Genomic DNA, 26,923 nt, shown 5'->3' on the forward strand with positions numbered 1-26,923 from the left:
GTAAAAGCTAATGGTTCCTATTGGTATTTTAATGGAAACCATTAGAATTTTCTGTAATGGTTTTATTGCTTTTCTCAGCAAGGAAAGTATATTCTCGATTTAAGATGTCTCTCTTTTACAGTATTAGGTCTCCGCAGGTACAGTGTTCTTTTGGACGAGTCTTTAAAACTTGATAAACACATTTCCATGTTGATTGGGACTAGTTCTATAATCTTTTATCAAAAATCTAATCTTTGGAAATTGCCATTCATGGTCTTACATGATCTCAAAACACTAAAGTAGGTGACCAGAACCAACTTCTAATTTCTCACTCCAGACTCAAGTGTAGAGGAGATTGAGCTTTCTCTGTTATTGGGCCATGGCTTTGGAAAGACCTCCCTTTAAAGAATAGACTAGCACCATCTCTGACAATTTTTAGGTCCCTTTTTAAACTTATTTTTTTCTTTGGCTTATTAGCAATTTTATTATTTTGATATGTGGACATCCAGATCTTAGGAGGTTAAATAAAGTGATCTTGATCATGAATCGAGATATAGGTGTTTGGCAAAATTTGAATTCATTAGTGCGCACAGCGACATCTAGTGGTTGAGAAACTGTATTGTAATAGCGGCTATAAATATCGCTGTCTGTGGTGCTGAAATTGTTAAAGGCTGTCTAAATAAAGCCATGCGTCAATCCTAAATGTTTTGGAAAAGTGCAGTTGGGTCTAAGTGCTTTATTATAAAATATTGACTATAAATACACAAACCTGGTTAGAATAAGCATAACGAGTAACAAAACAGGTTTTAATGCAGATTTTAACTGTTTACAGATTGCAAAGAATCTGTTGTTCTGATGTTATGTTAAGTTGAGATTGTCATATATATATATATATATATATATATATATATATATATATATATATATATATATATATATATATATATATATAGCTCCAGGAGCAATGGACCAATGAAGCTCAGAGAATCATTATGCATAGTTATGTCTATGTATTTTCTATACTGGCTTCATTGGTCCATTGCTCCAGGCCAGTGTGAAGTCCAATTGATCAAAACTCTGTGCCTCTCTCCATTTCTCTTTCTGTCTCTGTAATGTTGTATTTGAGCATGATGTCATAACACTTGCATTTCAGTAATTCCCTCATTTGACTGAATACTGAGTACATTTTTGACCCAGCTTCCCCTCAATTTAACTAATGAAGTATGTGTGGGTTTCGTGTGAGAAATACCATCCGTGTTTTCATTGAAGAGTTAGATGTACTGTACAGTAGCTCACCCGCATTACTGCATGAAAGAGCTGTCAACCAGCATTAGCTTTTCCCCCGCTGTGTGTGTGTGTGTGAGTGTGTGTGTTACTGAAAGAGGTGGGAAGACAAATGAAAATGAAAATCACTCGAGATATCTTTGAAGTTAGTTGCATTTAAATGTGTGCAGTTGTCAGACGCTTTATCAAAAAGACCTACAGTGTGTTTATGGTAGGCCTACATTTGATCAGTCTGTGTGTTTTCTGGAGATCGAACCAATAACCTTTTTCTTGCTAACTTCAGCAGGACATAGTTCAGTGTACTACTCTATTTGGCTGAATGGTTCCATTAAGCAACGTACCATCTAATGAACTTTTCTTTTATTAAAAGTTTTTTTTTGTAATGGAAAAGGTTATAAAAATGTAAGAAAGAAATGGCTCTTTTAAGAAACTTGAAATGAATGGTTCCTCAGGAAACCTAAATAGTTCTACTGTGCATGCCATTGCTGTGAAAAACCTTTTCTAGCACCGTTATTTTTAGGGCTGTATGCTGACACTGGAGTTTGGTCATTTGACAGTTTGTCATTTGACAGAGAAACACATTTTGGTAACGGCACACTGCGCTCACATGAGCACATTACATTTTTTAATAAAAATGTTATTATGATTCAATCCAAGGTTGGGTCAACTACGGACATTTACGCATTTGGCAAATGTTTTCATCCAAAGCTTACAGTGCATTACAAGGAAGACATTTTATAAGTATGTTCCTTGCGATTGAACTCACAACCTTTTGCGCCGAAATGCTTTAACTACAGGAACACATTCTTTTTTTAGGTTAATTTAACACCGAAGGGGTTTGTACATTTTGTACCCAAACATGGATTAGGCCTAACCACTCAGCTTATTTAGAGTCCATCAACTCTAACTATAAAAATTATGACATGCCGAAAATAAGCATTTAAACCCCTCCCTTGGTTCAACACTGGAAGTGGTCGCTACACACGATTACCCAACACCCTGCCTGCCTTTGTACTCGACCACAGATTATTTCATCCAAGTCTGGAAAGTGCTGCAAACACACACACTGGTGTATATTGATCGTTTAGACAGAATGCATTAGAAATAGACTCTCGTCCGCTACAAGCCCATTTTTTACGGATCTGTCGCATTCAACCTGCCATTTTTCACATCCCTCCCTCCCTCTGCGGAACTCTAGTGCGCTTTCTCACGCTGGATAACATAGCATTTCATTAGCAGTGCGGTACTAGCATCATCTCCATGATGCCCGTGTCTGTCATCCCCTGCGATGAGAAAACGCGACGAGGACTGACACACACGCGCACAGACGCACGCTCCAGTGCGCACATTGTATGCAGATCTGTCCCGCGAGCGTGTGTTTCAAAAACACAACATTATGTCCTCTTTTCTGTCAGGATGCGATAAGTTGCATACAACTCTCGATATCTCCCCCTCTCTCAAATACAAACGTTACTCGGGGTGTATGGAAAAGGACTGATGGAGGCAGTGAAGGGATAAGGCGCGGGCGGGAGAGACGCAGTCGCGCACACGCATTGGCTACACGCGCTCTGGACAAATCCGTGCTCGAGTGACGTGGGGACGTGGACGCGTTGAATATCTCCTCTATACTATCTTTCTGAATAGAGATTCACATTTGTAACTTGATTTTGTTGTGTTATTTGACGACCTTTGAAAAACGTCGAGCTCTTCCTTCATTTGTAAGTCGTGTATTGTCTCTTTCTCCGTATATGCAATTATTTCTCTTCTACTTGGGGAGTGCGACAGTCCTCAGATATGAGACAAACTAAACTGGTAAGAAACACTTGTACGTTTTCTGTTAAACTCTCTATGTGTGTTAGATATGCTTTAATTTCAATGTTAGGATGTTTTTCGTCTGCATGTGTGTGTCCATTTGAAATGTTAAGAGCGGAATCAATCGATGGCAGATTGCAAGCTCAGCTGTCGATTTTTTCAAAGCTTTTCGCCTGCGTCTGTGAAAATGTGAAGTCAAAACAAATGGGAATAAAAACACAATCGTCCCACGTTTGAAAGCGCATCCTCGAATTTGCATTATGCATATACAGGAGTAGCTCTCTCTATCTGGAGCTCTGGAAAACAAACCCCATTGATACCTCTATAACAAGTCCCTGCCGGTTGACACAGCCTGTCCCTTTTGCTTTTTTGTGGGATTTTTTTCAGAGACGCGCTCTCGCCAGTCGTCCATTTTCGGTGGCTCCTCTAATGAATGCACTGCGGCTCGCATCAGCGCCCAGCCTCCCCCTGTCAGCTCTCACACTTCACCCTGTCCATTTATCTCATCTCACTGATCACGAGCACGGGCCTTTTCACTGTCCTGCTCGTGTGTGTTTGATCCATGCTTTTCAGTCACATCATGTGACTTTAACAAGCACGGGTTTTTGGCTATAAAGCGGCCTCTATGGCAGCATTAGGCAATTGCCAAAGGTAAAGGCGCACGTGTCTGTTTGATGGCTGATAAAAGCTTACATCATAGATCCGATTCCCTTTGACGCACCTGTCAACGCTGACAGAATAATACGGCAAATTGCATCCAAATTTCTAGGACTATTGCTCATCTTGTTTCCGAAGAAATAGAGGATTTCAGTAGGCTGGTAACAAAATGTGTCTCATTCAAAATATTTTGACCAGATAATAATAGTCATACAGAACAAGCCGGTGATGGCGGTGTCTGGCTTTCATTCAGAAACCCTAAGCAGCATGCGCGTGCTTGTAGAGAGACTATTTAAAGATCTATTCTTCTACATCAATGGATCTCATCCTTTTTCCTTCAAGCCCCCCATTGTCCACAATTATGTGATTTTCATTTTAACATGATGCTACAATGTGTTACAACCCTCTTTGCTGTTCTCAACCTTATTCAAACACTACAGTGAGGTGTTAGATCCACAGTACATAATAAGTACATATTTTAATAGAAGAATGCAGCTGCTCTGGACTCAGGTTGTATGTTTCTTCTTTTGAGGATTGTGCTTGGGCAGAATGTGTCTCATGGGACTGTATTTATGTAATACTCTAAAGAGACCTGTGTCAGCATTGTACAACACCATTTTCACACATTCAATATTAAGAGCGTTTCAGAATACAGCTGAGGGCAACAAATCCTTAATCACATGACATTTGCAAATATTAAAAAGAGCCCCCCTGACTGAGAAGATTTTACTTGTCCTTTAACTGTAAAAATACAGTCTTATAAAAAGTCATATTACTGTTATGTCAGAAGATATCATTGCAAGGAAAATCTATGGTTTCTTCAGAAGCTGATCAATTGTGAAATGAGGTTGAAATATGGATTGCTATATACAACATTTAATTGGCTTGACTCCACCGGTTTATCACAAATTGCGTTGGACTTCTGGCATTTCTCCAGTTAGACACGTTCTTTTCTAGTAGATCAGTACAGCTTTTAAACAGTCATACTGCAGTAAACAAATGGAGTGAACTGACCCCCCTTGCTTTTAGATCAATGTTGTCCATGGCAAAGCTGTATGCTCGCAATTCAAACAAAAGTGCCGTCACCTTGCAGGTTCTTAAATTATGCAATTATATTGCACAGGCTTTTATAAAAGCTTAATAAAATAGGTAAGAGATGAACACATTTGTGTGTTGCTTTCATCTCAAAACTGTCAGATTTCATTTTAATGTTTGTACAAGCAATCAGTTGTGGATACTACTGTAGGTGGGAAGATACGTACACACTGCAGATGTGGAAAGAACAGCACACACACACACACACACGCACATTCTCTCTCTCTATCATGAACCCATACTGAGTTTTCTCGTCTGGATTGTTCTTCCAACTCTGATAATTAACTTTCTCTTAGGTTGGTCCTACTGGGACTAAAGCTTTCACAAAATGAGAATCCTCTATCTTAAATACAGACGTGAGGCAGAGCAAATGCAGGAGACAGACTGTGATTGTTTCTTTACGCATGGATGCATCAAGAACCTACAGTACAATACCAAACTGCAAGCAAAAGCTGACTGATTCGTTTAGTTTGTTAACATTTGTTGTCGGATCTCAAAAGGAATTAGGAAACAAGGTAATCCTGTTCATTTAGAGATGGTTGATTGGTTTTGGGAGGAAACATGGACATTCAGGTTAAGCAAACTAAATGAATATACTCACTGTTGTTTTCTGAGCTTCCCACACTGATTCAGAAATCGTGATATTGTTTGCTCTTCATTATGTTGGCTTGACAAAACCAACAGATTGTTATAGCTTTTAAACTTCTTCTTCTTCTTCTTCTTCTTCTTCTTCTTCTTCTTCTTCTTCTTCTTCTTCTTCTTCTTCTTCTTCTTACTGAAACTCCTCCTAGAGATTTCAAGCTACATCCACCAAACTTTCCATGAGTCTTCAGACTGATCTGATTTTGGTTGTTATATCTTTTCTAAGGGATCGGACTTATGGAATTCGTAAAACGGACAATTAAACTGCCAAAATTCCTACAGACTTTGCCGGGGTCTGAGGATTTCATAGTAACGTGGGTTACCATATTTGAAGAGGCTGGAAGGCTCTATGAGACATACCTCGAAATGAGTTGTAACTTATACCCCGGGGGTGTAAATGCTGCCTGAAATTGCCTTACAGCGATACTATGGGGAAGAGAATGCCCAGTAAACAATGTGTTTATCCTACTATGGTAAATTGTATATAATTCATACTGGCAAGTGGCCTATGGAGTATCATCATTGGCAAGGTATCACACGGAATTCGTAAAATGGACGATCAAACTGCCAAAATCCCACGGACTTTGCCAGGTCTGAGGATTTCATAGAAACATGTGGGTTACCATATTTGAAGAGGATGTAAGGGCGCACTTACATTATTCAAACCAAACCATGCCCTAGCCCATTTGTCCCCCCTCCCATACTCCCCCAGAAGCACGCATTCACAGTGTACTTTTATCGATCATAGTCTGGGCGCACTTTTGTCATTAGGATGCGATTGTTTTGAACAAAGCAGGAAATAAAGTACTCTCCTATATCACTGAAACCCATCGTAGTGTTAAGTCTGTGTTTTTTTGCACACAGCCCTGTCACATGCCATCATATTGCTTAGTTTATCTGTCACGTGTGCAGCTCGTACATCCACGTAACGCTGCTGCACAAATCAAAAGGTTTTTACAAAGGCTAATGAAGGTGAGTGGTCGTGAAATTGACGTCTCTCCTTTTGAATCGCGCTCACGCAGGAATGCGCTCACACCATAGCCGTCCATGCCTGAGCCCAAGTGGACCACGCTTCAGCCCACCTCTGCAACCCGGCTGGGGCGCGATTAACCAAACCGCGCCCAAAGTGATCACACTAGTCAAACGAACCAGGCTTTTGGGGGTCAAAAGCACCTGAGCACGGTTTGGTTTGGATAGTGTGAGTACGCGTGTCGTCAGGTTGGGGCGGGTAAAGAAATTGTAACATTAATGCGGGGCGGGTTGGGACGGGTCATTAAAAACAGGCATGTTGCGTCTAATTCCCTGTAACATATATATGAAATATTTGGGAATATATATTTTTATATTTTATTACGTTCTTTGATAAGGTTAAATTACGTAGGCCTACGTTGCAACCTAACTTGCGCAATGTAACTTGATATCCCCAAACCTTTGGCATCATGGAAGCGCCAAGTAGCTCCCGCTGCCAGCCACAACAACAAAACAAACAGAAATAAAAGATGAAAGACGATCTGCGGGAGAAATTAACTCTTTCGCCGCCATTGACGAGATATCTCATCAATTAAGAGAAAACGCTTCCCCGCCAATGACGAGATTTTCTGTCTTTCCGCAATACCGTAACTTATACAACCCGGAAGTAGCGCCTCACGTGAAAGAGAAAGAACTCTGTGTATGTTTTAAAGATCGCTCTGCATCTGATCTCTATCAAAAGTCCTTCGCAAAAATGGAATTATCTCAACTATCTAAAGCAAAGGGGCCGTTCTTTCATCTGATATATTGTTTGTTATATATTTAAAGAAGAACATTTTCTGGAAGGCATTAAACTTTTGTGAAAATCATGAAAAATGCTGGCGCTGGCTGGCAACTTTTTTTAAAAACGCTGGCGGGGAAAGAGTTAAGGTAGGGAATTTGTGAATAGATAAGACAAATGCTGCTTTGTAAATGTTGAAAATGTTTATCATTATCCTATCTCTATATTAATATGACCCTGCTGGTTTCTATGGTTCATTCGCACATATTGTTGCCAGTTTACAGGGCGATTTAATTTAATGGCTGTTTCCAAGCACTTTTAGGCTAAAACCTCTTTTTATTTACATTACAAATGCCTAGTATGTCTATTTTAATGATCGCGGGTGCGGGGCGGTGCGGGTTGTAGTGTTGCGGGGCGGGTTGGGGCGGGTCAAATATTTCATAACACAGGAGCGTGGGTTGGAAAAAACGGCGACCCTAAAAGAACATACCTCGAAATGAGGTGTAACTTGTACCCAGGGGGGATGCTGCCCAAAAATCGCCCTATATAGATACTATGGTGAAGGGAATGCCCATTAAACAATGTGTTTATCCTGCTATGGTAAATTGTATATTATTATATAATTCATACTGGCAAGCGGCCTATGGAGTATCATCATTGGCAAGGGATCATACTTACGTAAAACAGACAATCAAACTTTGTCAAAATTTGCCTTTGTCAAGTCAACATCAAAATTGGTTCACGAACTTTAACCTCTAGTTGAGTGACTACTGCATTGCAAAACTCGAAGGTCTTTGCACATCACAGTTCTTTACACAACATTTTCAGTTGTGAAATACATGTGCATAATTTTGACACTGTTTGCACTAGCTTGCACATATGCACTTTATGTGGCTAAATTCTAATAATGCAACGCAAAAACCAGGGAGCATCGATGCACCCTATGTTCCCTTACCGGAAATCATGTGACCTTTTCTGAAGCTCTCCATCTGAAATCGCACATAATTGCAGTTTCTCAGTATAACTCTGGGTCGATTAGTAAAGATATTTAAAAATTTGATAAGAATTTGGACATGTGAGTTCCAGCTAGAGTTCTCAACGGGCCTGCATATTACAACCCGACTTGGCTTGTGGCTTTTAAACACCAAAATGAATTATCTGTCCGAACCTGACCCGCGGGCCCAACGCCGCCGCCCCCCACCTTTTTTCCTTCTTATACACGTATTATCATGACCAGCAGATGGGAATTCAAATCAACCTTTAATGTTCACGCCTTTTAACAATAAACTGAAACAATAAACTTTAAATATATAAATAGGCTATATAAATATGCCTGAAAAAAATCACACAGTAATAAATAAAAAGAACTTAAACATGTACCCAGCCAGCAGCTACCCCCTTGTTGTAGCGATGGTGAACAGCAGCGATGATTAATACGTTTTTTCCACTGAGCGGAAAAGATTAAGCCTGAGGTCCGACCCGACTCATTTGCTTATATTTTTGACCTGAACCCGTCGGTCCCGTCTGGTTTGTCGGACCGACCCGTTGAGAACTCTAGTTCCAGCCACAACCAGCAGGCGCTCAGTGCTCGTTTACCGCACTGCATGAGCACAGCCTCATCTCGGCCACTCCCACAGTATAATTTGTGTCTGGTGGTCAAAAATGAGATTACGTCATTACGTAATTAGCATATCAGTGACATCATCATGTCGTATTTGCATTCTTACCACATTGGCACTTCAAATCTGTTTCACGTTTTACTTACTTTCTGAACTATCACAAACTATATTTTAATACAGCTGAATGCAAAAAAAATTTTCATTTATATATTTTCTGCTTCTGTTGTCAGACAACAAAACAAGTATAAAATACTGACTGAATGTGCTCATCTCAAAATGAACCATTTCAGTGGTCACCATTCATTTTTACATTAAATACTCTCACAGATTAGGTAGTGTTTGGTAGACTTGGGGGCGTGTCCAAATCCACTTTTGCTCATTTAACAACGGGAAAAATAGTTTGTGCTCCGAGCGCATGGTCAAAAAGGGTTGGTCCTATTTTTTAATGAGTAATGGGAGTATTTTGGGCGTAACGTGCAATAAACCAATGAGAGTCTCAGCTCTCATCCCCTTTAAAAGCCTAGTTGCGCTGGTGCTATATCTAATCCCTATTTAGATGATGTACTTTGTAAACTGAGAAACTAAGTGGAGGAAGAAGATCCCCAGTTTAAGATTAATGTTAAATAATTGTGTTGTTTTTCACTTGTATTGAAATTGTTATTTTTTTATTAAAACCTTTAAAACTCGTTTTCTTTTAGTCATGGAAGTAAAAAAGCAGGCTTTTAATTGCTTTAAATGTATGGCTATATCCAATATCATCAAAAAATAATTTACAAGTATGTAAGAAAAGGTTTGTACTCTAAAAATACTTTTTGTAACATACAGGAGATAAAGAATTTACAAACGGCTCTCCGCATGTTTCAGCACTTGGACAGCGTCACAAGTTTTTTTTAAGCATTACTTAAAAATGTTTCTCATCTCCATATCCACAGGTACAGAGTCATCATATACAATAAATCCGTGAGGTAGCATTTAAAAAAACATTTAAAAACAGATGCATTTGTTTAAAGCAAAGCATTTATTTACTTACCAGGCTACAGGTGAAGCAGCTCTTTGTGCCTTCTAACGTCTCATAATTAGTCCTCATTTTTGTCCAAGAGACTCAATAATAATCTTTTACATTCAATCCTTTAATCCTTCATATTTAAAACCTTTTTTGTGCTGCTGCGCATTCATGTGTTTATAGGTGCATATTACTAATGCGCTCTTTAAATAACAAAAAACATATTGCAGTCTATTTTGGTTACCTTCAAATAGCAACATGCCAACAATGCGCCTGAACACACCTCGTTTTCAGACCAGAACACCCGTGGGCGCAAAAGGGGGCGCAAATGCATTTGCTATTTAAACAATGTGGTTCAAAACGTGAAAATGATAATTGCGCACGGTGGAAACTAGCAAAAGACACTTGCGCCGGGTGTAAGATAGAGCCCTTGATGTCTTTGGCTTAGTCTAAGGGGCCATTTATACAACATTTTCAATTGTAAACTGGAAAGTGTTTATGTGGTTTAAAGTGCTGTTCGTTGATTTGACAACATCGTTTTGGGGTCCTTTAAAGGCACCCCAACGTTAAAATAAGCATTAGTAATAAACCCACCTCATCATCTGTCGAAATAAAAATGATTGATGCTTTCACTGTCTTAATTGTTTGTATTTATCGCTTTGTAGAAGAATGAATGTGTATGTGCACAGATGAGAAGTGTTTCTTTACAACGTAACATCGCCATCTACTGCTCTGGTACACGCAATACAGTGTATTTAATCGTCTTTGCGGATCTTTCATTTATAAAATAAAAATAATTTTATTTTACTTTATCACTGTTGTGTAAACCAAGCTTGTTTAGTTGGTTAGTTTTTTTAGGTAGCGTTTGAATTTAATTTATTTAGTTGTTTTTCATACTGCACATGGTATGGTTGCAATTTTTTGTTATTTTTTAATATATTGTGTTTTATTTAATTAAATTAATAAACAGCATTTCACTTGGTATTCTAAAGCTATACGTGGCCCACTGCTTGGCACTGTGTTTCGACTATTTATATACAGTAATATGACTGTATTCACTTTTCCTGAGGGCCTTCCATGTATATTTACATACTGTAGATACGAGAGAAACTATATTCCCCCCATTGAGAATAAATGTCTTGCTCTAGTGGCCCGTCACATCTTTTCTCACAGCGGTGCATGTGCGTTCCCTCATATTCTCAGTTATGTCAGGATGTAATGTGGTTTGGTGGTTAAAGAGTTGGGTTGCTAACTGAAAGGTTGTGAAGGGTTGATCCATGAACCATCACTATTGTGCCTTTGAGCAAGACACTTAACCTCCGGTTGCTCCTGGGGGACCGCCTATGTAAAACTATACTGTAAGTGGTTTTAGAAGCGTGTGTCAGCTAAATGCATAATTAGTTATAAACATATTTAAATAACACAGTGCAGGAAAGATGACTGTACATTCAGCACAGAGCACATTCACTACTCAGATTTAACATAATGCCTGCAAGTAAGGACGCACCTGCTTTTTCACACAATATTCGGTGTGATACATCAAGCATTTTGAGGATGAAATTATCACCAGATTTGCCAAGAAATTCAGAGCTTTGTTTGAAGCACTATATTTAAAGTTAACTAAATATCCATATGCAGAACTTTATACTTAAATAGCCAGAACTTATTCATTTTCCTCTACAGTAATTCTGATCACACAGTCTATTTTTTATCACAAAGTGATAGTTTTTTGTACAATTGCTCAACAACAGTACTATTTTTTAAATTATTTTAGGTTTGCCCACATTTTCATGCAATCTATGTGGTGTCTGTACATCTTAGTAAGCAGCTGGTCAGAATAAGATACCATGTGGATTAAGGTCTGGCTATGATATACTAGTCACCCTAAATAAACTAAATGAATTTTCCCTGAAATACTATGTTTATTCCTAAGTAAAAACAAAAAATGTGTTAAAGGACAACACATACAATATTGTGTTTGTGACTCCAAGTGTGAATAGACTATATACAGAACTGGATAGACGGGCAGAAAGAGTGTTAAATATGACCGTAGTCAGCAAGAGCTAAGATGGGAATGACATGAGAAGGGAAAAAAGAGGTGTGTGTGTGTGTGTGTGTGTGTGTGTGTGTGTGTGTGTGTGTGTGTGTGTGTGTGTGTGTGTTGAAGAGCTCAGGTGTTATACTGTAATCCTTCATTAGTAATGTCATCTCTCAGCTCTGTGCAGTCTCACACGAGGACGATGCTGCAGCCCCCAATTTATCCGAACGTGAAGATGAAGCTAGTAGTTTTATTGCATTCATTTGATGTATAAAGCTGTGCACTTTTCAAAGTGAATCATTAAAACCACTGTTTCCCTGCACAGTGATCCACAGTGGCATTTTAAACTTCAGTGCACTTGGTTTTGTTAGACTACTGACTCTGCATTATTTCTGTGTGCTTTTTCTTCTTTGCTTTAACTCCATCCTCTTATAGTCTTTCATCCATCTCTGTCACACTGGTATAGACAACATAAAAGAGGTCAAAATCAACAACCGTATAAGTGCCCTCATTATTTTAAATCACGTGTCATAAGAACTGGACATGTTTCCCATACTTATGGATTCACCCTTCACAGTTAAGACATAATCTGTGGGAACAGTATATTAATTGTTTGTAATTTTGATTGGTTACTCAATGTACATACCTTGACATGTCAAATGTATGTTGAGTAAGTAATGATCTGGAGGAAATGAGTTTTGTGCCATTATCATCCCCACACCCTCGAGCCTAGCAAATCAATTCTGCAGCCGGAAAGCCTATGACAGCCATTGAGAAATTATGAATGGAAGTGCCATTGACTGATTACATGACAGTCTAATGGGAACAAATATCTGATACCGCATGCAAATATGACATGTTTTTCTGATCTGTCATAATGTTATCAGCTGCAGTGTAAGGTTTTCTGTTTGTGTTTCAGGTTATGAAATGCAAGTGTTCTTGGACAGATAGCAATAAACTCTGGTGCGGATTGTTATCTGGGTGGTTTGATGCTCTGTTTGCTTGTTTCAGACAATCTTAAAGGTTGTGAGTGACTTATCTTCCCATAGCTCAACTGATATGCATAGTGCTAGCAATGTCAAGGTCATGAGTTTGATTCGCAATGAATATTTTGATAGCTGCTTTGGATTAAAGTGTCAACCATTGTGATTTGTTCATACAGGCTGTGAAATTTTTGCATGGCAGTTTACATTATTTAGTCTTAATTGTGCATTCAAACCAGCTGCGGTAGAGGCGGCAAAACTGGCTATTCGCGCGTAGTTGGACGCTTGAACATTTGAGTTTACTTGCTTCATTTGCACGTGAAAGCAGCGCATGAAATTCCAGTCATTCGAGACATTCACGTGGAAATTTGCGTCATGGGAGGGGCTTCTGAGACTCCGCTCACTTTCTGTAATCACGTCACTACTACAGCAAGGTCCGCGGCACAGAAATACGTCCAAGTTCAGATTTTTCAACTTGTGCATTTTCCGCGGCAACGCCATTTGCTCCGTACGTACCGCGCCACAGCATGCCTAATCGCGTTTTTGCCATGACTTAACATGTAAATCACCCGCGCTTGCCGCCTCTACCACGTCTGGTGTGAACCCTGCATAAGTCTTACTGTGGGTTCACCCCAGCCGCGTTTGAGGCGTCAAATTAATGTCTACCGCGTCTAGTTTGCCTCTTGAACATTTTGAGTTTACTCGCTTCATTCTCACGTGAAAGCCTCGCATGACATTCTAGTAATCGAGACATTCACGCGGAAATTCTCATCATGGGAGGGGCTTCTGCGACTCCGCTCACTTTCTGTAATCACGTCACTACTAGAGAAGCTCCTGATTTGTTAACGCGGCACGTTTTTCAGCCAAAGTTCCGCCAATTTTAAAACTCGCGTGTTTCCCATGGCAACGCTCAATTAGTGCATACTAGATGCGCTAATGACGCTGAATCGCATCTACTGCGCCGCGCTAAATGCCTCATTCGCGCCACGAGACGTCCAGACGCGCGTCAATGCATCTTCACATTGACTTAACATTGAAATCACTCGCGCTTGACGCCTCTACCGCGGCTGGTGTGAACGCAGCATTAGCTGGCAGAGAGGGCTGATCAGTTCTCTGTGACTTTTCGTGGGCAGTCATGTGTATAGCTAAAATACAATAAATCTACTCTTACTTATCACAGCCAATGCGTTAAGCCTGTCCTGTAACATTGTTGTCTCTTTGTTATCATAAAATAGAAAAGTAATTTTTTTAATAATAAAGACAACAAATTATATTTATTATATTTAAAACACTTGTGTTCGTCACATTTATTTAATCTAAAAATATTTTAAAAGTACTTTAAAAAGTTGCAAATAACAGTCAAGAAGAACAAACAACATACATTATCTTAAAAAACTTGTGGGGTTTACCATCGGTGTCCTTCAGTTGACTACAGTCACGCGGTTGTCTCACAATGTATCATATAGGAAATAACTGAGTTAGTATTCATCAGATGTACACTTAAAATCAGAGTGCACTGTGGGTAAAAAAGATTGAACAAATGTAGGGAATGAAGTTGTTCACTGAGTTGTTTTGGATACCACTATAAAATGGCTGACATCCAATGCAGTGCACTATAAAAGAGATGGGGAGAGATCTTGAACATAGTTTGTATTAATTACCTGTGTGAAAAGAGATTCAAGGGGGAAGCTATTTTGTCCAGTGGCTCTCTCCTTACATGATGTCTGAAAACTAAAGACACAATCTAAACAGCCCAATAAAACACCTTAAAACTGAAAAGGATTTTAAAACCTTTCTGGAGTTGTTGAATTCATTTTGAATAGACATGTACCTATATAAATGTTACATTCATTGGTATTTTTACCTGATTTTACTTTCTTTTCAAGCATGAATTAAGAAGACCAATATTTTCCATCTATGCATGACCAGAAAGGGATTCTTTCTGTGCTATAAATCTGTACTGCAAAGCCTCGCCATGCAAACAGGGTTTAACCCATTTTGATGCCGGTGCCATATTGCATTATAAATTTTTAACAGCCAAAGCAGCGCTGCATAATGTCTGCTAAATAATCTTGCTAAATTAAGCATATACTCTGTGATTGTCCTGGTTTTTGTTGAATGTGTGTGCACGTGATGACGTAAACGATGCAAGAATTCTTCTGCATGGTCAGGATCTCTGGACGCATGCAATGATCCAGTTGCTGAATTGCATGTTTGTCAGTTACTCTCTTATCTTTGTCCTAAGGGAATAGAGATTGAAAGCAAACCCCCCCACCTCAATTTCTCAATGCTAATGCTTGCACAATTCTACGTTACTATGGTAACAGTGTAGACCTGCCTTTTCCCCTCTTCCTCCAAGTTCTTTAAAACGATTCCTCACCAAACTTCCCTCAATTGTGGTGGAATTCAATCTCTCTCTCTTTCCCTCTTATTCTCTCTTTAGACTTTTATCAGCGATGAGCAGCACTGACAGCAACTAGGATCATTTCCATACTAGAGGCTTTACATTGGTCATCAGGAGATTCCCCCGTGCAGCTGAGCTGTGAAAACAGTAAAGAAAGAGGGAGGAGAAACGAGTGCAGGAAGGAGAAGAGGTGTGTGTGAGGACAGTCGATGGATGCTGCCCGGATTGAAGGGACAGCGCATTCTCATCTGACGAGGAAAAGAAAGATTTCAAAATTGAGTCGAAGGACAGAAACTCGCCGTCAGGTACATTTTTCATTTTGTGATCCTAATTTTCAATTCATTCAGTGATTAGACTCAAAATGAACATGCTAATAATGTCAGGACTATGGTGTGGTGGTAGCAGGCATTTTAAATGTTAAGGTGGTGCACCTGTTGGTTCAAAGTTAGCCTGTAAATATAAGTGGATTGGCCCAAATCAGTCATCTTCTTCTTCATATCTCTCCCTATCACCTCTAGGCATGGTGTGTGAGAAGGGCATTCAGATCCTTCTCACCATCGTGGGTGCTTTTGCATCCTTCGGCCTGATGACGGTGGCTATCGGGACAGATTATTGGCTCTACTCGCGGGCGCTTATCTGCAACAGCACCGCCAATAACACACAAGAAGATCCACATAATAAGGACAAGAAGGACCCTGGGGCCCTGACACACTCTGGCCTGTGGAGGATCTGTTGTCTGGAGGGTCAGTCATCAACTTAACTCTTGGATAGTTTGTGGGGGTGGCATCTGTGTGGTGTACATATTCGGAAACAATACTTTTGTTTCTTATAACAAGGGAAAGGAACTTTGGTAACCATGGTACATACAGTGGGTGCGGAAAGTATTTAGACCCCTTTACATTTTTCACTCTTTGTTTCGTTGCAGCCATTTGCCCAAATCAAAAAAAGTTCATTTTATGTCAAATTTAAAGGGGTCTGAATATTTTCCGTACCCACTGTATTTGGTTCTGTTGGGGCAGTGTATATTCATACTGAAAACACCGGGCCACAGTTTAAAAATAACTCAATACTCATATCAACAATTGTGCGACTAAAGATCATTTGTGGTCCAAGCTAAAGGCTCATAATCTAATATTGAGATTAGGAGCATCAAAGTTTCATCTCAATTATTGATTTCACTTTGATTTCAATCTTTGACATGACTTTACTCAGTCAATATTAAAGATATCAAGGTAATATTTTCACAGTTCATGTTCTTTACATTATGTAGATGATTTTAAGTAGAAAACACAACATCACCAAAAATGACTTTAGCTGGGTTTTCACAGACAGTGTCACATTTTACACGCATGAATATTAATCCACACTCTCAGAAGAAAAGTACAAAGGTTGTCACTGGGATGGTGCCTTTTTTAAAAGGTCCTAATGTACCATTTATGGTGCTTTTCCACTGCATAGTACCCCACGGTTTAGGTTGGGTCAGGTCGGGTCAGCTCACCTCACTTTGGCTTGGTTAGCTTTTCCTACGAGTTTAGTATAACTTCGGAGTAGGAGGAATTATAGGTGTGTAGTTATATTTGCGCTGCCTACTGCTATACATCCCCATACATTTATTTATTTCTCAGTCCGGCACAAAATTGACCACCACAAATAGATGTTTGCACATCGCGTTTATCACTTTCTCTGTCTCACATGACACAAACACCCGTGGCAACATTCAAGGCGCTCCGCTGCGGCCTCATTTAAATTGCGTTTAAGCATATATGCGGATGTGCGTGTCGCGAATGTGCTGCCACAAACTGCAAGTTTTAAAAAAACTGGTATGGTGTTCTTGATTCTCAACCTGTGGATGTTTTCATCGCTCAAAGGGAGTTTAGGAACTTACAGCAAAGCACAGATGACACAACAGGTTTACTCGAGACAGCACAAGCTAGCATGAAGGTAAAGCTAATCTTTTACATTATAGTGATGACGCTGGTAGTCACGATTCGCAGACCAATCAGTGATCTACAGTGTTTTCGCTTCACGTTGTGGTATTAGCTCGACTTGCTTAGAACCCCAACCGAGGTGGTACTAAAAAAGTACCGGGTACTACGTACTGCACCCAGTGGAATAGCCCCCAAAAGTAAGTAGACCCAAACCAAACCGTGGGGCACCACGCAACTGAAAAGCGCCATTAAGTACAGACATGTACCCTCGAGGTACCAGTATGAACCTCTAAGGCACCAGTGTGAACCTTAGAGGCACCAATATGCACCTCACAGGTACAGTGTGTACTTTTTGAAAAGGCTCCATCCCAGTGACAACCTTTGTAACTTCTTGTACATTTTTCCTGGGAGTGCAGTTACAAAATATTTCATCATAAAATCTGTTATGTTCACTTGTTTTTTAATTATTTGTTTAATATTTTTTTTATTAATACAGGAGGTCTCTAAATAATGCATATTATTCATAGCCAGGTGTTTAAAAAGGTCCTACACATTCAGAATTAAAGGTATAAACAGCTATAAAGGTCACTGGTACCCTTTCAAAGAGTACACTTTTGTACCTAAAGTGAGCATATTACTACCCTAAAGTTACAAATTGGTACCAAATTGGTACTTTTTTACTGAAAGTGTAATAATGTCTGCTGAGCAGAATAACACAATTTTAAATTAGGTCAATATTTCACTTATATCTAAGGTTTATTAATACATATCCCAGACAGGGCTTATCCGAGTCCCAGACTATAATGCATGTTTGAGCTGCTTCATTTAAAAACATCTTGCATTTACATATTTTAACATATATCACTGCCATTGTTTTGTCTCAAGGTGCACACCAGTATTGTTTTTTTGTAAGGTATGTTTGTAAAAACTACTTAAATGTCCTAATATAACTAAGGCCTAGTCCTGGCTTAATCTAAACCCTGTCCCGGAAACTGCCCTAATATGTATATACACCCTCAAGCATTATTTGTGCATTTGCTGCAATAGAGTTTTCAGCATAAGAGCGCAGAGCAAAATGCCTGTAATTAAAAGACCGAGCTGATGTACAGAAAGGTCAATGGAGCGGTCTCAGTCTTAGGGTCCTCTTAGCGCCTCGTGTCCCCTCTCATCCCCGTGTATGCTCTCCAGTCTGCCTTCAGCCAGTCATGGCTCTGCTAATTTAGCCTTATAGCTAAGCTCTCTAATAACAAAGCATTCAATTAAAGATAAGCCTGGCACACCAATCACCACAGCAGCGTGGCTTCTCCATTCTCTCTCCTCTCTCTGTCTTGTCTTTTTATTTCTCTCTCTATCTCATTATAGCATCATTCTCCCCTCCTTCTCTGCCCCTTTGGTAGCCGCAGTGTTACCGCACACATTAGAGGTCAAGACATCCTTGCTTTCCCTGGGGATGCTTAATAGAAACACAATTAAGAGCAGGTGAAGTGGAAACGGCAGCCATTTTGTTTCTGCATAATAAATGTCAGGAAGGATTCTAAGTGCAAATCTGTCCGAACGGAGATGATACGTGTGATGATTTTCACATCGCCCTAATCCTATTCTTGACATGTACACACAAAGAGGGACTTTTTTGCCCTTTTTTTGGACTCTGGATCAATTGATATCAGAGGTTAATGCTGCTTAAGTGCTGAAAATGTATATGGTTTGCTGTTATGTGTAGGTAGCTTACAGATAAGGTTTTAGGAGAGAGAGAGAGAGAGAATTTAGTAGACGATGTTGTGTATTATGGCAATTTTTAGGACAGAGATGTTGCTGAAAGCTGAATTGTCTTCTCAGACAGATAGTTCAAGGAAAATCCTGTCATTATTTATTCACTTTTCAGTTGTTTCAAAACTATATGGCTTTCTTTAGTCCAAAGGTACACAGAGTTGTAAAAATACTTTTTTTTATGTAACAACGAAACATATGGCTTTAGTATATATATAGTGCATTAATATTTTATTATGCCGTTTGGTGCTTTTATATTCTCAGTCCTTAGTACTCATTAGCATTAAAATTGCACAAAAGAAAGTCACACAGGTTTGAAATGACATGATGGTGCGTTAACAATGACAACAACGCTTTTTCCTTTTGTGCCCCAACAGAAAGGAGGAATAAAAAAAGACAAAAACAACAACTGCCCCCCCACTCCTGTTCACCTCTCCCCCTATCTGTGTCAGCAATCCATCGCATTCGCACTTCATCAATCAACAGCAGTCATTCTGTCATCATAGTGCACCCCGATGTCATCATAGTACCTCAGTCTGTCTGTCTACAGTAATTCCCCAGCACTGGAGCGGGTAGATATTTATTGCCTTAATGACTCCAGGGCTATCTGATTTCTGTGTGTGTCTATGTGTTGTTTGTATCTCTGTTCCGCTGTCTAAGCATTTTAACAAAGTAAGGTGACGAATGAAGAGTATTAGATCTGTATCAGGAGCTAGAATGCACAGCTGAGTTCCCTATCTAATTGAAAAAGATTAGGTTGTGGATTAAAACCATTGGTTGTTAAGTATTTTAAACGAGGCTTACAATACTTGGCAGGGTTTGACTCACATCAGTGCCATTTTGAAAACTGTTGGTCTTAAAGCAACACTATGTAGTTTCCATGTAAAAATGACTTACAGCTCCCTCATGTGGTTGAACAGCACAACAGTGCCTGGTATCAGACACTCTTCTGCAGGCAGGGGGGGGGGCGGGGCTGTGTGCACAACCCTCCACCCCCAAATTAACAGTGTGCATGTATCAGCTAGGAGGCAGCACAGGTTGCCGCAACGGTAAACTTTGTCCAGTTAAAAGTTGTTCTATCACTGAAATAATTTTAGAGACATTATTTAAAGGTAAAAAAACTACATAGTGTTGCTTTAAAAAATATGTGTAGCATTTAAGTTTTCATATTTTAGATAAACAATAAATATAATGATTAGATTAACATGCTCTGCATCTACTTTGCGTCTGTAAAGCTTATCAGTATGTGTTTGTCTAAACTGCAAATGTGAGATTTGATTGTGTCTTTGTGCTTGTAGGGGTAAAGCGTGGCGTTTGTTCCCAGATCAACCACTTCCCAGAGGACGCTGACTTTGATCATGATGGAGCAGAATATGTTCTGCGTAAGAGCTTTGACTTTGTTATAATACATTTCGGATTACAGCAGTGGTCTTTACTTTGTTTAGATGTATAGTTCAACTCAATATTTCATGAAATGCTCAAAAATTTTATTGTGTACATTTTATTGGATGGCATTTTCTGGTATTGGTTTCTGGACTGTGAGATTCATCATCAAGAGTATCTTTACACACTCGAACACACAGCAAAACAAACCAATTTAATCAGCCAGATTGCTCATTTCACCTTAGCTCATTTTTATTTTTGAAAAAAACTGATAATTAATTAGAAAAATAGCTTGTTTATGTGTGTTGAAATGCACAGCGCTAAAAACCTGAACGGAATACACTACATAGTCTCGCGCTTACAGTATTTTTCCCTCTGTCTCACACGCCCATCTGTTTCTCTACACACCACTGTTTTCTCTCTCTCTCGCTCTCTGCAGGAGTGGTCCGGGCCTCCAACATCTTTCCCATTCTCAGTGCTATCCTGCTGTTAATGGGAGGGGTCTGTATCGCCGCCAGTCGTTTCTACAAGAGCAAAAGGAACATTGTGCTGGGAGCTGGCATTCTGTTCGTAGCGGCAGGTAAATTATGTGTTAATGCTGGAGAAAACATCAAACTGTACCTAATATTTACCTGTGCTAAAAACACTGATTTCATATACAGTCATTTGGACGATTGGAAAACAATCAAATGTTGTATAATTAAAAAGAAATGAAGATTCAAAAGCCGTTAAACGCCACCTTTGTCAAAAATGAGATAATAATATTAACCGAATGCTCTCAACACGTATCATACGTTCATCAAAAAGCAATTTTGCATCTGAGCACCTATTTCTTTGGTAAAAAACTTCATTTTGTGTATTTGGTATAATACAATGTGTTTGCGTGGTTTATGGTTAAAAAATCATTATTTTCCACATACCGTACATTTTTGTAGCTTCAGATTTCACTCTCTTCCTGAAACGCACTGATTTGAAAAGCTCTGTGTCCCTGATTGGCCAGCTAATCTGTACTTTGTGATTGGCTTACATACCTCTCACGTCAGGCAGAAATTCGACACTCCTTACCATCTTTAATACATTCGGTCACAATGCAATGCTAACAGGAGTTAGGGGTGTGCCCACCAAAGCTTTTACGCCCGCGACCGGCGCATGGTTTCATTTGTTTCCAATGGAAGCTCTGCGTTTTTCAAATTAGCCAGCAGCTAACGTTTTTTTCGCGCTCAGCTCTGAGCACCAAGAGTTGAAAGAGATTTAACTTTGGGTGAAAAGCTCCCCTCGTCAATGTCAGTTCTCACAACCCCGTCCAATCACAGTGGAGGAGGGGTGGGACAAGTATCACAACCACCAACTGGCTTACAGCTCAAGTATCACAGCTACCAAAGCGCTTGGCTGAAGAAAGCTGGCGCTCAGCTGAATAAACAGCTGGATTTGGCGTCCTCCAGGCGTTTTAAGCCGTGTAAAAAAGCTTTTGTGTGTCCCGCCCCTTAGTGAGTCAGAAGCGGGAGTAATTAGGATAATGTTGGTCTTGTCTACATCACCAATCCCAGGAAGTAAACTGTTGCCTACAATCCGTGTGTTTGTTGTAGTCCAAGAAAAGAGATTCATGTTGGAGATGATAACTCGCGTCATCGTTTGTACCTTCTGCATATCGGTAATATGTACTAATACACACCAAAGGAAATTTAAAAACGTGAATCGGACAATATGTGCTCTTTAAGATTCAAAATAAATAATACATGTGATGCAATATAATAGTATTAAAATGTACACTCAAAAAAATGCTGTTTTTTTTCAAACCAACCTTGTGTTAAAAGGGACAAACCCAGTCGTTGGGTTAAATTAACACAGAAAATGTATGTATTTGACCCAAAATTTTGGGTTAAAGATCCCTGCATAGTATAATAAGTTCGTCCCTTTTTGATCCAACGCTGGGTTGAAAATAAGCCACCATTTTTGAGTGTACCTAATTTAACTATTATTTATGTTATTGTTAAGTGTAAAACTGTTCAAAACTGTGAAATACTCAAAGGGGCAGTTTCCTGGACAAGGCTTAGGCTGCGTCTCAAACCGCCTACTTCCATACTATATAGTAGGCAAAAAGGCAATAAGAATTCATAGTAGTCCAAAAAACAGTAGGCAAAAATAGGGCTGCATGATAAATCACATGCGATAGTCATGCGCATTTCATCAGCAAAGCCGGTTCCTCGATTATTAGCAAATCATCACCACCTGCCCCCAGATGGAGCAGCATCCACCACACAAAGCTGTAGTTCCCCGACCAGTGGCGGCTCGTGACTGCTCATCCAAAGATGCGCAAATTAAAAATAAGTGTTCGGATTATCACGTGTGTGGTTCCCTTTTCCAAAACACGTGTCCTGCGTGTCGAGAGATCCTGTGTGCAATTACGTGCCCTGTCAAAACAAGTGCCCGCTGCACGCGTCAAAACCGTTTATGACAAAAGACACGCTCATGTTTCCAAAATACACCCTAGACACTTCCTTAACAGTAAACTCTGATTACGCATGAGATTATGCGAGTATGTGGCAAACGCGAGCGTCTCTTTTATCATAAACCCTTTAGACGCGTCTGCAGCAGGCACTTATTTTCGATCTCTCAAAGAGCAGAACACACACCTTGAAATTACGAACCACACACATGATGGGCTACATACATGTTGTGACGAACTTCGCATCGTGCGCCCTCAAAAAAAGAAGTCAACAGCCGCCACTGTCCCTGACGATACGTACGCGATAATTAATGCGAAATTGCCCCGATTGTCAGTAAACTATGTCCCCGCGTAGTAAATGCCGCTCCATCCGAAAACAGCCAACGGCAATCCACCACCAACCAAGGAATCCGCACCACTGACGAAATGCGCATGACAACTACATGTGATCTATAGTGCAGCCATAAGCAAAAAGTATACCGGGAGAGGAATTATCCAATGATGAAGCTGTCCCCTGTGGTTAAATTGTGCTAGTGCTAGTTTAACAGAATTCCAGTTAACTTGTTGTTATGACAACATATGTCACGTGATTTATCAACATGGAGGATGTAGCACGTCCAAATTAATTCATACTATCCATATGTATACTACCTACTGTTTAAGCGGTCGGAGTAGGTACTTTATCTAATTCAGATTTTTTTCAGTGTTTACAAACATACCTTACAAAAAACATGACTGTTGTGCATCTTGATACAAAACAATGGCACTGATTTGTTTTAAGATACGTCAGTGCAAGCTGTTTTCAGTTAAGACAGCTCGAGCATGCAATTTAGTCTATGACTAGTCCTAATCCCTGTCTGGGAAACCACCCAAAATGTCAGTTCTCAATTTGGATTGTAAATATATAATATTATAAATATTCTGTTAATGAGGTTTTACCAAATGCCAGCCTTGTGTGTTTCACTGCGCCTGAGGCAGTGGTCATTTTTGTAATCTATTTTTTTTACCTGTGAACTTTAGGTCTAAGTAACATCATTGGTGTGATAGTGTACATTTCTGCCGCACTGGGTGACATTTCTCCAAAGAAGGATGAGGATAAGAAATGGCAGTACTCATACGGCTGGTCTTTCTACTTCGGTGGGCTGTCCTTCATTCTGGCCGAGATGGTGGGCGTGCTGGCGGTAAACATCTACATCGAGAAGAACAAGGAGCTTCGCTGTCGCTCTCGCACCGATATCTTCAAGAGCACCACTCACGCCATGCTACGACTCCCGAGCTACCGCTTTCGCCGCAGATCACGTTCCAGCTCTCGATCCACCGACCCGTCCCGCTCCCGAGACCCGTCCCCTGTGGGGGGTCCTCCAGGGAGTAAGAACTTCGGAATGCCCCCTTCTGCTTTACTCTCTCAAGGGCCCATTTCTGTGTCCACTCTACCTAACCCCCACTCCCGCTCCGCTCTGCCAGGGGGCGACATTTCTCTTTACACCCTCTCCCGAGACCCCAAACTGGCCGGTTTGGGAGGGCTGGGTGCCCCTCCACTGTACGGCACGGTGGACCGCGCTACACTATACCAGCTGCACAACTGCTTTCCCAAGGACACCGGTGGGGGTGGAGGCAGCATGATGATGAGTGGAACGCTGCCCTCGCTCAAATCCCACAATCCCTCAGCGGTCCAGAATTCCTCCAATTCCAACGCACCACACAGCAACTCCGTCCCTTCGTCACAGCCTCCACCTTTCTCCTCCTCTACAGTCGAGAGGGAACGAGGGATGGGAACGCTGGATAGGTTAGGCAAAGGTGACCGAGAGAGTAACTCCAACACTTTAAACAGGAAAACTACACCAGTGTAGACAGTTTGGAGATTGATAAGGGAAAAGTTCATAAAGTGCAAAAGAAAGGCAAATAACTCTCTCAGCACTGAGAAATATTTCACTTCATGAAAAGTTTAATCGATAAACAGCTCATAATAACAATAACACTCATGCTGCCTTCAGTACATGCTGTTTTAACATAAAGAACCAATAACTATGGGATACTGTGATGTTTATTATTTTACTTTTTATTTACAAATGTGGGATTTTAAGACGGTGAAGTGTTGTTGTTATTATGACCTAGTTTAATATTTGCTTGATTTAATGTATTTAATGATTGAAAGTAGATTTTGTTTTTCAGAAATTTTAACTGTGATTCCAAAACATGACACTGAGCACTGCAGAGTCTATAAAATATATGTGAGAATGAGATTATTATTATGATTATACTAACTTTGTGAGAAGCATTTTATTTATTTTAAAGAAAGTTTTATTTTCTACCCTTTGATAACATGCAATTTAGTGTGTAAAAGTCTTCCAGCTCAGTTAACAGATCAGCATTTAACACTGAAAGTGTTAAAATGATAAAGATTTTTATAGAAACCTACCATCATATTATTTTGTTATAAACATTATAGCAGTAGAAGTAGCACTTGTCAAATTAAAAATCTTCGTTTTGGGGCATTAACTTGGACAATGTGGGAAAGATGATACATTTGTATAAAGTGCTAAATGGGATTCAACACATGGACTTCTTTCCAAAACTGTGCTTTTGAAGGTTGGGATTTAAAAAATGACTGCTTTACGGTTGATAAAACACAAGAGAATATTTTAAAATGCAGATGTATATTACGCAAAACTGTATTTGGGAAAAAAAATACTTTCTTTAAAATAAAAGAGTACAGATAGAATGGGGAGATGTATGTATTGGAAAGGGCAGGATGGGTGGGAGGGATATTTTAAATATGTATGAGGACACTGTCTTCCTTAAGCTCTCATTGGGCTAACACTTGTATGTTGGGGCATGCCCTGTGTCATTTGTGTTTTCCCTCCATTGTGTCATGTGATCATGACAGCGTCCCAAAGGCAAAGCTCCCCTCCAAAAAAAAAAAGAAGAAAACTTTCACTGTGCTGCACTGGACTCCCTTTGACCTTTCTGCGTCTCTAACTAAGAGATAATATATGTAAACATTCTGCTAACCTTTAACCTTTATTTCATGAAGGTCAACATGGGACATTACATTATAGAGTGCAAATGGGCATCACACAATCTCCTGGCAATAGGAGTCTTTTTTATTCATAAAAAAATACTACACACAGACAGCATTTATGTGGTCAGTTATAAATAGTATGTAGTGGGGAATAGCTATATTTAGAAAAAAAAACTATGGTTTATCTTAATGTGTGATAAACTCTAACACTGTATTGCACGAATTTTATACATAAAAGAAACACCAGACAATCTATGAGTGATGTCATTTGTGTGTTATTAAATTAATAACATAATCCTTTAAATATATATACTGTATATATTGGCATTGCAGACGATTTAGTTTTGTTGCCAAATCTTTTATAGTATGGGGTTGAGTGTTATTTGGAAGTTATTGACCTTGTGTGTGTGTGTGCTTAGATTATTTTCCACTATAGTCACCCTGAGATATTTATATCACTACAACCTTGCTATCTTTAATAAGGACTGAGTAAGGATGTCAAAGATTGATATCAATTAGATAATGAGATTTTATCCTGACAGGGTCACATATAAACGTATAGTTTATATGTATAGCATGTATTCATCCACATGCATGCACTTCTGCTCCAACCAAAAAAAGTATAAACCCAGAGAAGAGTCTGTTTGATTCCCCCTGTATGTTAGACCGCATAAAAAAGTGAAAGAACAGTCCGCCAGTCTGAAAGTCACTATTAAAGTGCTATATATACACAACCAGAACTCTGGGTTAAGTGTCAACCTACAGTCTCCAATTTCCCTACTCCTGCACCTACCCATACGCGCCCCATCCAGTCAGCCGGTCATATTTATTATGCTATATGTTAAACTGACAAAAAATTAAAAAAATTACTGCTGCACTGATATGTACCAAAACAGAATCTACGTACAAGCAAACTGTAGGACAATGTAGCAGTAAGATCATGATTTTGCATGGGATGTAGGCGTCAGTTAGACAGGAGCTGGACATAGTGCGGATGACTGAGGCTCAGACCTTTCCTCACTTCTCAAATGTACTGCCACTAGATTTGCAAACATCTCACTGAGAGTTGGAGTGGGAGCGAGCAGATGCAGGGAAATAGCAGATCTACCCA

At 39.7% G+C, this 26,923-nt stretch overlaps 1 protein-coding gene across 1 annotated transcript; it reads left to right on the top strand.

The window, feature by feature from the left end:
• Nucleotides 1-2,643: 2,643 nt before the first annotated feature.
• Nucleotides 2,644-26,061, top strand: cacng8b (calcium channel, voltage-dependent, gamma subunit 8b). Its single transcript, XM_055209788.2, has 6 exons — nt 2,644-3,075; nt 15,306-15,571; nt 15,785-16,009; nt 20,260-20,343; nt 20,784-20,924; nt 23,811-26,061. The coding sequence occupies exons 3-6, from the start codon at nt 15,787-15,789 to the stop codon at nt 24,638-24,640; spliced, it is 1,278 nt and encodes a 425-aa protein (XP_055065763.1). The 5' UTR covers nt 2,644-3,075; nt 15,306-15,571; nt 15,785-15,786; the 3' UTR covers nt 24,641-26,061.
• Nucleotides 26,062-26,923: the final 862 nt, after the last annotated feature.

Source organism: Misgurnus anguillicaudatus, chromosome 10 (assembly GCF_027580225.2).
Source record: "Misgurnus anguillicaudatus chromosome 10, ASM2758022v2, whole genome shotgun sequence".
Taxonomy (NCBI): Eukaryota; Metazoa; Chordata; class Actinopteri; order Cypriniformes; family Cobitidae; genus Misgurnus; species Misgurnus anguillicaudatus.

What these genes read in the sequence shown, in the direction of transcription:
- cacng8b (XM_055209788.2), top strand. Translation starts at nt 15,787, where the DNA reads ATGGTGTGTGAGAAGGGCATTCAGATCCTTCTCACCATCGTGGGTGCT. An exon ending in TGGAGCAGAATATGTTCTGC is followed by an intron (nt 20,344 to 20,783) that starts GTAAGAGCTTTG and finishes CGCTCTCTGCAG; the next exon opens with GAGTGGTCCGGGCCTCCAAC. An exon ending in CATTCTGTTCGTAGCGGCAG is followed by an intron (nt 20,925 to 23,810) that starts GTAAATTATGTG and finishes TGTGAACTTTAG; the next exon opens with GTCTAAGTAACATCATTGGT.